The 11,216-nt window shown below is 52.4% G+C and overlaps 1 protein-coding gene across 1 annotated transcript; it reads right to left on the reverse strand.

The window, feature by feature from the left end:
• Positions 1–1,299: 1,299 nt before the first annotated feature.
• Positions 1,300–10,740, reverse strand: FEZF1 (FEZ family zinc finger 1). The gene is made up of 6 exons (XM_007068675.3): positions 10,381–10,740; positions 8,926–9,029; positions 5,231–6,279; positions 4,968–5,102; positions 4,586–4,718; positions 1,300–3,967 (listed from the first exon to the last, which is right to left on the reverse strand). Exons 3-6 carry the CDS (start codon positions 6,023–6,025, stop codon positions 3,669–3,671), a joined length of 1,362 nt encoding a protein of 453 aa, XP_007068737.2. The 5' UTR covers positions 6,026–6,279; positions 8,926–9,029; positions 10,381–10,740; the 3' UTR covers positions 1,300–3,668.
• Between the last annotated feature and the right edge of the window lie 476 nt (positions 10,741–11,216).

The following is an 11,216-nucleotide window of genomic DNA, read 5'->3' on the forward strand; positions in this document are numbered from 1 at the left end:
AGCCACACTAGTCAGTGTTTAACATCGGCCTTTGCTCGGCTTTCCCCAGCCAGCTCTGCTCCGCCAGTTCCGCCCTGCTGCCGACTGAAACTCTCCTTTCCCCAGGCTCCTACACAGGCGAAGAACTGGGCCCGACTGCGGATCGCGGACTGACTAGGACCTTAGCAGACGCCCTGCGCCTCGGCCGTATTTCGTTTCTTTCTTTTTTTCTATTGAGGTCTCCAGAGGAGAGGACTTTATCAGAAGGGCACCAGGCGCGCCTCACACGGGCGATGAAGAACAACAGGTGTGAAAGCTGAACCTTGCTACTCGCGGCCGCCCGCTGGTCTCTCCCTTCACTCCCCGCACGCAGCCGGGCCGGCTCCGATCCGGCTCCCCTGGGCGCCAAACTTCCGTCGGTTTCCACGGCAGAAGCATCGGGCGTTTTGCCTGCAACTGCCTTGATATACAAGAGAGGCGCGGTGACCCCGCAGGAGAGGCGGCGAGAGGGCAAGAGAGGGAAGCCAGGCTGCACAGTGCCGCCCCAGAGCCAACGCCGCGGAGAACGCCGGAGCTGCCTGGCCCCTTCTACTTTGAACCCCTTCTACGTTGCCCATCCGCCACTCGGGCCCGCCTCGTTCCTTCAGTCTGGGGGGAGACACTGGACAGCGGAAGACTGAGTGGCCCCTGAAGCGCACCCGCAAAGACAGGGAATCCCGACCGAGGGAGCTGAACCCAAACCCTCCCCGCCCGCCCGCCCGCCGACAGGCTCCAGTCCTGACTCCCGTTTCTCTCCTGCGCAGTAGGCGGCTCTTGGTTAGAAGGGGAATTGGGATACACCCCAAATACTCTCCCGCCCGCCCCTAATAGTCTCAAAATTCTTGGGTCAGACACTCTAATCCAGTTCCTACAGAGACCTGAGCAAACGTGCCTTCCACACAAATTGCACTTTGGGGCAATACTCTGGTGTCTGCCTCTTTCCCGGTCGCCTTATCTTTGCCATGATTTAACAAATGTTCGGGCAAACTAAATCCACCTGTAGTTTTTATTTCCGCCTCTTTTTGGTCAGACCTACAAAACCACCAGCACTCTGACCCGATTAAACAGTCTCCCTTCTCTCCATTTCCGCCAGCCCACCATACCATTGGTATACTGGGTAAAAAGAAAGTGGTGGAGGGGGATCTAACTGCTCCATCGCCAGTGTATTAGTTAGTGTTCTCATACCCATTTCATTCAGGGCGCTATCCAATGTTCAGGCATCTCACCATAGGATCTGAGTTTGGGGAGAAAATGGAAAGCGATTCTGCAAGCAACCTTAGCTGCCCTTTCACATGCGTTGTTTTGCACCTCCCCCGGTTTGTTTATTCTACAAATAAAATCTTCTCTTAAAGCCCCAATGGCTAACCTCATGTATGTGAAAGGGAGACTACTTCCGCGTTTACAGCACTTTCCAACACATATTTAGACAAAGGAAGTCTGTTTAAAGTTTATGCCCATTCTACAGATTCATATCAAACAGCCCATTCCCCAGGGCACCCCGACAAAGGGACCGCTCATGGTTTACAAAACGACAAACTGCTGTTTCACCTGACCTGACCTCCTAGGCCTGTCCCTACAACCAGCTCGACTCGCTTCCGCTGCAGATCCCTTCTACAGAGCCGGGATCCGGACGCCAGTCCAGATCCTGGAAACACAGGGAAGAGCTGGGTGTGATCGTGTGATCCGTTTGAGAACTTCGCAGCCAGGACCTGGAGATCTGTGTTCATGGGCAACACGCCGCCCAGAAGCATTGTATCCTCTAAGCTCGGAAAAGAAACCTGAATTGTCCAAATATTTGCTCAGAACACAACGCACCAGGCAGCTGGGAGACAAGTACCTCCAGGGGTCTGCCGGGACGCGAAGGTCGTGACTGAGCAGCTGTAACGTCCCAAGAGCGGATCATTTGTCGGGGATCTGTTTAGTTCGCACGCTCCCTGAAATTCCTCCCCGGTGTCTGCGGCCACACAGTCGTAGCCCTTGTGCCGTCTGTCCGTGCCCAGGCAATGCTGGCTAGTCTCCCACCTTGTCTCCCGGAGAGCATCGGAACCCCTTAGGCTCTGCTCCTCTCGATCGGCTTTCCGCCCGGTCGGTACATTGTCTTCCCACGCGCGGCCGTGGGTGTCAGACACCCTCCTGCCGAGGTGCAGTGCGCAGCAGACGGTGTAACCTCAGCTCGGTGTAAACCCATTCGGTGTAACTTCAGCTCGGCCCCCTTCGGGTGGGCGTGGGGGGGGGGGGGCCGAGCTTCGCCCGCATCCATTTTGCTGCCCACTGCCCTCGCCCTCTGGAAAAGATGTTCCCGGCGAGTTTGTCTATTTCATGCCAAACAAGGCGTCCCGGAGGAGAGCCCCGAACTCCCCCCGCTCTGGGAGAGGGTTACGTGGGGCGGCCGGCCTGGCTCTGAGCACCGCGTGCGGCTCCCGTCTCTTTTGGGGAGGAGGCGAATAAATAATAGTAGCAAAAGAAGCCCCTTAACGATGCTGCTTTTACTAATGGCTGGGGACAGCACCCGATTGGGGGGGGGGGTTAATTTTGTTTTGGCACAGGAGAGATTTAAAATAATTACATAAAATAAGATCTCCTTCCCGGGCTCATCCATTCTCCCGCCCCGCTTTCTTTCTAGGCAACGACCGGTAGGAGCGTGCTTAGTTTTTAAGGCTGGATTGGCAGCTTCTACTGAGCGGCTAATAGTATAACAACCCGGCTTTGATAAATCCGAGCTAATTACCCCCTCTTAATTAAAGTCTTTAGCAGTTGTTTCAGTGTTTTGGCAAGAAAACAGGAGAGGTTTGCAGTTAGAAAACACCAGCGCCTAAGCTCACAGCAGAGCTGCTGATTAACACTTGGAGCATTTCAAGGACCTGGCATCAGCCACAGTTTTGATTTCCAGCCATCTTCCTTTCTTGATTAAACATAAATACACACACACACACACAGCCCCTCTATGTTGGTATTACCTATCATCCGCCCGCCCCCAGCCTTTCCTTATCAATACATTAGGAAGCGGTATGGTGGGATCACAGCTCTTTAATAGGATCATTGGTCTGGTAGCTGAATAATGTAAATAGCTAATGCGCCCTTGATGATTCAATCATCACGCTCCAAGTATTTATTTCCACCAGGTCAACGAATTCATTTTCCACGTGCAAGAATCAAACTGAAATTCAAATCCGTACATAGTGAACCAGCTCTGGCCATAAAGATACGATATTCAGGGAGGGGGTGAAGGAGGGGAGCTATCAAGAAGGGACAACCAGCGGGCATCGAAGACAGGGCAGAACCAATACATACATATATACACACACACACACACATCGAAATAATTAATTGGTGCAGCATTCCCGGCTCGGATAATACAGATCCCAATAAATACAGCAGAAATTGGCTTGGCTTTTTTTTTTTTAAACCATCTCTAACCCTGAGATGTTAAAAAAAAGCGAGTCTTGAAAGAAAGAAAACAAAACAAAACAACCCAACAACAACAAAAAGAAGGAAACGACCAGTCCATCAATGTTAGTGGCCAAGTAGAGCGTAATACACAAAACCGCTTAACAGGTGCATGCAAAGAAGCAGGCGGATGGTTGCAACGCGGGGCTCTGGGTTGCTTTCCTCGCTAGTAGGACCGGCGGAGCTCCGGGCTTGCAGTTCCCTCACGGATGGTGCGGCTGTTGCAGCAGCGGGCCCGGCGGCTGTAGCTCCTGGTCTGGCCCCGGCTCGGCAGGGGCTCGCGGCAGTCCCAGGGCGCTGTCGTGCAGCTTGCGGACGTGCTTCTTGAGATCAAAGTTCCTGCAGAAGCCCTTGCCGCAGGTGGGGCAGGTGAAGGGCTTCTTGTCGTTGTGGGTGTGCATGTGGAAGGTCAGGTTGTACACCTGATGGAAAGCCTTGTTGCAGATATTGCACTTGAACTGCTTCTCGCCGCTGTGGGTCAGTTTGTGGTTTTTGTAATTACCTGGGAACAGACAAGTCAAGGGTCACAGACGCTACACTGGGGAGAGCGCGTTGCCCTATCCCCAAACCCCAGCTCAAGGTGAAATTGTCAATTGATCGTTTTTAACTAAAACACAACTCAAACCACTCACCCACAATATTCCGGTTAGGAAATTGATTGTTAGAACCACACGGTAAAGCGCTGAATAAAACCGGATTTATAAACCACACAGAACAAGTACTGTAAAAAATTCTAAACGATAGCATGAGGATTACTAGAATCCAAGATTAATATTAAACAAAGATTCTCACACTGAGCAAAAAGATGAACAGTAACAAATTGCATTTGGGGTGGGGGAATTCAAGTAGGTTGGAAATTGCATCTTGCAATGTGAAAAAAAACAACACGAAAGTTCTCTTTTTTCCCACTCCTCTACAAGCTTAAATCGGACACTTCAGATACCGAGTATTCAACATAAAAAGTTGATCTCCAGGTTAAAACTGAGCCAAGGGTTTAAAATAAAATAAAATAATAATGAATAAATAATAAAGCAAGCCCTCCTGCAAATTGTTTTGATTGTTTACCTACTAGGGGTGGGATTCTGAGGAGAATAACAAGAAGGGGTTTGAGACTTTGTACCTTTTTGATGAAATCCTTTGCCACAAAATTCACAAACAAAAGGTTTGTAGCCGGCATGGATTCGGGTGTGTGTGTTTAAAGTGGAACTCCGGTTAAACGCTTTGCCGCACTGGTTACACTTGTGAGGCTTTTCCTATAAGGAAACAAAACAAAAGCAAATATTGAAGTAAGTGCTTGGCAAAGCGCTTTCCAGTGCTTGGAAATCTGTGGCTTTCTAGAGACGTGAGACCGACGCAAATCCTGTTTAAAAAACGAACGAAAACAAAAACAAACGCCTCCCGAACAAATGACCCCGTTTTAATAGTTTTTTTTTTTTTTTGTCGGATCGGATCAGCAAAACCAGGTGGAAATACGCAGTGCAATAGGCGTGAGAGATATTCACCTGGGTGTGTATGATCTTGTGCCGGCAGAGCGTGCTTGCTTGTCTGAAGCCCTTGCCACAAACTTTGCAAACAAAAGGTCTGGCTCCTGTGTGGACTGGCATGTGGCGAGTTAAATTATAATGTGCATTAAATACCTTGAAAGTTAAATCAGAAAAAAAAAACAATTAGAATCATAAAGCAACTGGGGGAGGGGGGTAGTTCTAAAAGGGGAGCAGACAAATGGATCGAAACTTTATGGGAGCAAAGGAAGTTAGTTACTTGCCTTCCCGCAAACTTCACACGTGAAAACTTTGGGCTTGCTGCTGGGAGAGCTCCGGCTGAACTCCGAGCTCTTGAACGCGATTTTTTCCGATAGGATCTGGGCACTTTCTTTCATGTAGTGCTGGAGCTGAGCCTGCGATAAGTCTTTAAAGGCCACTCCGGAAGGGTACTTTTCCACGGACGGGAGCACCAGTTTGTTTCTCTCCGCCAGGTACGCCTTGGGCTGCGGGTGCAAAGGCGAGCTGAGGAAATAAGAAGCCACCGGGTGGATGTTGACGCTGGACGACGGGTGGCAAGGGCCGTCGCCGCGGTTGAAGTAACACAGCGCTCCCATGGCGTGGAAAGAGGAGTGGTTGACCACTCGCGGTCTCACCAGTTTGTACTGCTGCAGGGGCAGGGCGTCGCGGGGGAAATCGCCTTTTAGGCTCAGGGCACAGTTCAGTAGATCGCCGCAGCTGAAGGGGGAGGCAGAGGAGTCCAAGTGAGCCTTCCTGGCTTCCGATCCGGCCACCCCCGCTTTGGGGAGGGGGTCGTACGCCACCGGGACAAAGGGGATCATGCAGGGGATGGAGGAGTTGAGGTGCAACGAGTGTTTGGGGTCTCCTTTGGGCACGGATCCTTGGAGGAAGGGCGGCACCGGAATGGACTTCGGCTCTGGAGTCCTGGCCATGATTCGCTCGATGGAGAAAGCCAGGGGTTTAGAAGTGCTGATCATGTTGCTTCGAGCAGACAGGCTCTCTCTGCCTGGAGAAGTTGCTAAGATTTTGGTCGCCGTGTGGTGGCTACTATTGTCCATGGCTGGCTTGCATTTGTTCGCCTGTCTGAGCCGCTTTGGTAGACGCCTCTTTTTTTCCCCCCTCTCTCTCTCTCCCCACTCTCCCCCTTTTTCTGGTCACTGATCTGCAAGGAGGGAGACCAGCACCGTCGCCGCCACCAGCATCATTAGAGCCTCCGCCGGCGGAACCAGCCTTCCCGGTCCAGTGGACTCATGCCAGCCCATCACAGGTTACTTTGGCGCACCAGTGACTTCAGGACAATCGCTGCTTACTTCTATCAATAGAAAGTGTTGTGTCAATAACGCAGCCAAGATCTCGCCAATCGTTAACTTCCAAGAGGAGAAGGTAAACTAGATAATTGCTCAATTCGCTTCCAACAGTCAACAGGAAAAGTCCCCCCCCCCCCCAAACACCCCTCCCCGCCCCCCACTCCCCTAGTAAGCGACTACTTTTCATTGGAGACGCAGTCTCCCCCTCCAGGAGAAGGAGGTGTCTCTCTCCCCCCTTCCCCCCCGCACGCCCCCTCCCTCTCTTCTTTATTATTATTCGCAATCTGTTTCGCCAGGCTTTAGAGGCCAAGCTGAACCGACATCAATGTTCTTGTTTGGCTCTAAGTGACAGCAAATAAAATCATTGTCCACGTGCTAAATAAGGAAACGGAGCCCAATTTGGGGGCGAGCGGGCAGCGGCAGGAGAAGCGGCTCTGGGGGAAGCTGATTGTTTCCTTGCCACTTTCCAGCCTAGGCTCTGGCGTGGGGAAGGAGGCGCGTGGGGGGGTGGGTTGGACGCTCGGAGGCCGCTGCCCTTCTGGCAGGCGCTGGTCGGGGGCTGACGCCACGGCTTGGAGGGCTTTGGTCTTTTGGAAAAGACAGCCAACAAACGGGGCTGGACCTTGCCCCAGATCCGAGCACTCCAGAATTGAAACGCAAATGGCTAGACAGAAACCACTGGGGCCAAGCCGAGTTGAGACCGAATAACCAAAAGTTGAATCACAATCTGGAGGAAGGAGGAAGTGCTTGCCCAAACCGAAACTTTATATATATGCATACATACATACATACACACACACACACACACACACACACACACTCTCTCTCTCTCTCCCGGTGTGTTTCTGCAGTGCCTAGAGGCCTTAATCCTGAGGGGGGAACCCTGTATGCGTCGAGGGAGCCAGGCTCCTTGCTCCGCTTGTTTACAGTCAAAGCACAGGAGCAAGGCAGCGTGGCTGGAGGAGGAGGTTGCCATCGATTTATTTTTATTTTTATGGCCGATCTATTCATTTTGCAGACATGATAATCTACCGCTAAAGCAAGTGTCAGTTATTCCCGTCTGCCCCGGCCACTGGCGGGCATTATATAACGAGAGAGGCCTGCAGTTCCTGACCAATCTGCGTACGGTCCATCTCGGCTACAGGCAGCGAAGCAACAGGCTGCACGTGCGCCTGGGCAGGGACATTGCCGTGACTGGGGCCCCCACTGCATTGGGCAGGTAGGTCCCCTCCCCCGCCTCCTGGGCTGCTGACGCTTTCTGGGGCCCTTGGAGGGGGCTGGATGTGGCCGAGCAGCCGCCCCTTTTGCACCGCCCGGAGGTGCCTGTTGCATGCTCCCCGTGAGCGGCTCCGTGCCCGGCTGCTCCCAAGGGCCTTTGACACACGTGGGAGGGGAGGAAGAGTCCAGCCCGGGCACAGCCGGCTGGGGATGTCCCCGATGCTGGCTCCCTCTAGTCTCCGCATTTCAGGCTGGCGAAAGGGGGCAGCTAGGGGGCACCAATAGCCAGCCCACAATGCCAGCTCCCCCCCACCACAGCAAGCCCTTCTCTGGGCCCACGGAAGCAGGCGCAGAGGGATGGACCAAGGCCCTGGACCTTTTTAAGGGGGAAGACTCCAGCGGGCTCCAATGGAGGCGCCCGAAATGGGGCCAGGCTGCCAGGGAGAGGTCGCCCTACACCCACCTGGGAGTCCGGGCAGGGTAACGCCCTGCTAGAAACCCTGCAACAGCCCGTCCGGATCCAGCCCCGACGGCCTCCCCTGCTCTCTGCAGGGGAGAAGAAGCTGGACAAGGGGCTGATTCGCCGTCCCCTCCGGGGCAGAGAAGGGTGGATCCGCCTCTCCCAGTGGAGCAGACATCTGGAGAGCCAGGTACCCAGGGCCCCTCTTCCCTGGCAGCCCGCAGTCGGTGGGGCAGGGCGGTGAAGTGGGTGGCGATTCCAGCAGGCCTCCTGGGAGGGCGGGCCCTTCTAGGCATGCTGGCAGTGGGAAGTCTCCCTACCCCGGATGCACGGGTGGCTGAGGGTGGGCTCCCCCAGGACCACGGGGCGGGCAGGGACAGACTGATCCAGGGCTCATAGCTCAGCTTTGCTTCACTCTGGCGAGGCAACATGGGCCCGGTGCGCTGGGGGGTGTTCCTGGGGTGCGGGATCCCGTCCCTTCCCACGGCACCGGCCTGTGACCCCTGCCCTGGGAGCACAGCTGGGCGTGCAACCCCGCGCATGCAAACCTCCCCCATAGCGCGGGATCAGAGCCCCTTTGGCGGGGACAAAAGCCCCAAGGCCTCGGAGTCCCGCGGGGGGAGGCTTGTGAGTGGTGGGCAGCGGTGTGGGGAGATGCCCGGGGCCGCTGAAGTAGTGGCAAGTGGGGGGCTGAGCAAGGGCTGGAGAGCAAGGGCTGGGCCAACAGAAGGGACGAGCTGGGGGCTCGGCGAGCCGGGGTTTGGGCGACACAGACTTGAGGGTGCCCGGCAGAGCTCCACGTTTGTCCTCTTTCCTCTCCTGCTGGGCGCTGCTCCCCCCTGGACGCAGACAAAGGGCGAGCGGTGGGGGGTGGCCGCTGGAGAGGTCCCGCGGCAGATGGGTCGCGGTTAAGACTTTAATTGCTGCCTTTTAAGCGCTGATCAGGTTCCCATAGGCGGGGCCCTCTTCTTACCTGCTGCTTCCTGCCTTGGCACCGAAAGCCCAGGGACTCCTCCAGCGGCGGGGCACGGATTTTAAGGCGTACCAGAGAAACTGCAAACACTGCGTCTGAGTGAGCTTGACAGGGACACAAATAAAATCAGATTAGCGGATCCCGAACCTGTGTGGGGGTCACGTGGTCCAATTTGAGAGGTCTTCGTTTTCTAGCGTGTAAACCTCCTGGGTCTATTTCGTGTCTATTCTAGCGGAGTTTCCTGCTTCCGAACAATTTACATTAAATTTGATCTCGACAACTTTCCTCTTAGCTGATAGGAAAGAAAGGAATTATTAAGGGGTGGGTTTGGAGGCTTCAAATCCCACCCACTTGGTAGGTTAACAGGTTGCTTTTAACTGGTCTTTTTGGGATTGACTTTTTGACATGCGTTGGAAAGTAACATATATGTAGTGTCATTTGAGCAGTGTAAATATCCCAAAGCAGCAATTACAGCCCGTCGATTAGGATAATACTGGCCTTCTTAACGCTGAAGTGGTAAAGAGGGCGCTTTGGAAATCTTGATTATTCATTATTTGTTAATGGATATTTTCCCCTCTGTACCTAGTGTGGCTGAAAACTTGTGTACAAGCCAACTTAATAAACAGAGGCACGGATCTCTTGGCAGGCTCGCCTCTGTTTGAGAGAAGGGAGTTTTGCGAATGCAAAAATTGCTGAAAATCTAGTTAGGCTCTTAAAGCAGCGTAACGATTTTTTCTGCTCCTGTCCCGGACCTTGCATTTCACTCAGGGTCTCGGTTTTCTAGCGATATTAGACTGGAGGGTCTGTAAACTACGAGCACCTCTCCAACAGAACAGCTGGCGCTGAAGGGAGGTATTCCTGAAATGATTCGCGGTGGTCAGAGTGACAGCTTGCCTGCTTCTATTTTCAAAGGGCGTTTTCGGCTGTCTTCTAACTGGGGTGTTTCACCATTTGTTTGCCTTTCTTTTTCCAATGTCTGGCCCGTCTCTCCAGACAGGTTCAGGGGGTGAGTGGGTTGTCCTGGAGAGGGAAGTCTGGTCTGGTCTGCCTGAGGAAGTAGCAGACCCCAGGTGACCTCCCCAGAGTTAAAAACCTTCTGAGGAATTAAGGGCAAAAGTTTGAGCGCCGAACAATAATTTCGTATCCGCTCTGGGAAAGGTGCTGTTCTCTTTTCCCCCGTAATCGGTTTTGCATTTCATTCGCTCCTAAACTATGTTCTTGATATTGCTCACTTGCATTATTCTCATGACATATCTCTACGCGCGTTTAAATCCGAGCCACAGGCGAATTCATCTCTTGGGCAAGATTACTCCAATCTGAACCCAAAGGCGATTACAGCGATGTAAAATACCGCCTAAACCTTAATCTTTCATTTCTTCCTTCGTAATAAAACACATAAATTCCATTGCGTTTTTAAGTAAAAAATTAATTGAAAAGCATAAGAATTTCTCCAACCTTCTGCTGCGTGTATTAATCTTCTCCTGGACGTGTTTCACAGTCCCCCTAGGAACAGGCTGCATTTCATCCTCGGATCTGGATAAAGACAACAAGCTTCTTTCACTTGCTGCAGATTAGCTACAGGAGGAGAAGGCGACGGGAATCTAGCGTGTTTTACTCGGGATTATGTTTCTGGGCGATCTAGGAAAGAAGCAAGGAGGTTACAGACAATACTCCTGCCTGCTTCATTGAAGGACTCTGGCGGCTTCCTCTGTGCCCGATTATTATTTTTAGTCGCTTTGATTCGTTTACGGTCACTGCTTTGTTCATATTAGCTAATCAATCAGTCAATCAATCAATCACCAGGATCACATCTTTACAATCCCGCATTGTTAAAGGGGTGATTTGCCCCCCAAACAAAAGCCAGGAAATCCAGAGCTAAAACTGCCACTCCGTCCCCTACACGGCTCTGTTGTACTGCCAGACGGCTCAGAATAGCGCTTTATATTCTACACCGTGCAATTTGACATACCTGGACACAATGGAGTAAATTAGCCCGGCATTGCCATGGCTTTTTCAATAGGGAAATTAGCCCCTGGTTGTTGTTATTGTTGTGATCTATTAGAGTTAATTTTTTTAAATGAATGTCTCGCTAAAATATAAACGAGAAATGGTTTATATAAAGGATTTCCTCCAAAAAGAAGAGGGGAACATAGACCTCTGGTTTAGGAGCAGAGCCACAGGACCCAGTGTAATTTTACTGGAACCAGTTCAGTTGTAACCGCTCCAGTCAACAACCTTTTGGCAGGACTCTAAGTTGCATTCCTCTTCCGTAGTGAATTGTTGTTCCCTAC

This window comes from Chelonia mydas, chromosome 1, assembly GCF_015237465.2.
Source record: "Chelonia mydas isolate rCheMyd1 chromosome 1, rCheMyd1.pri.v2, whole genome shotgun sequence".
Classification (NCBI taxonomy): Eukaryota; Metazoa; Chordata; order Testudines; family Cheloniidae; genus Chelonia; species Chelonia mydas.

Excerpts from the sequence above, each read along its gene's own strand:
- FEZF1 (XM_007068675.3), bottom strand. The coding sequence starts at position 6,025 with ATGGACAATAGTAGCCACCACACGGCGACCAAAATCTTAGCAACTTCT. Across the intron at positions 5,103-5,230 it reads CGTGTGAAGTTTGCGGGAAG|GTATTTAATGCACATTATAA; the intron begins GCAAGTAACTAA and ends TTAACTTTCAAG. Across the intron at positions 4,719-4,967 it reads ACAAGATCATACACACCCAG|GAAAAGCCTCACAAGTGTAA; the intron begins GTGAATATCTCT and ends GTTTCCTTATAG.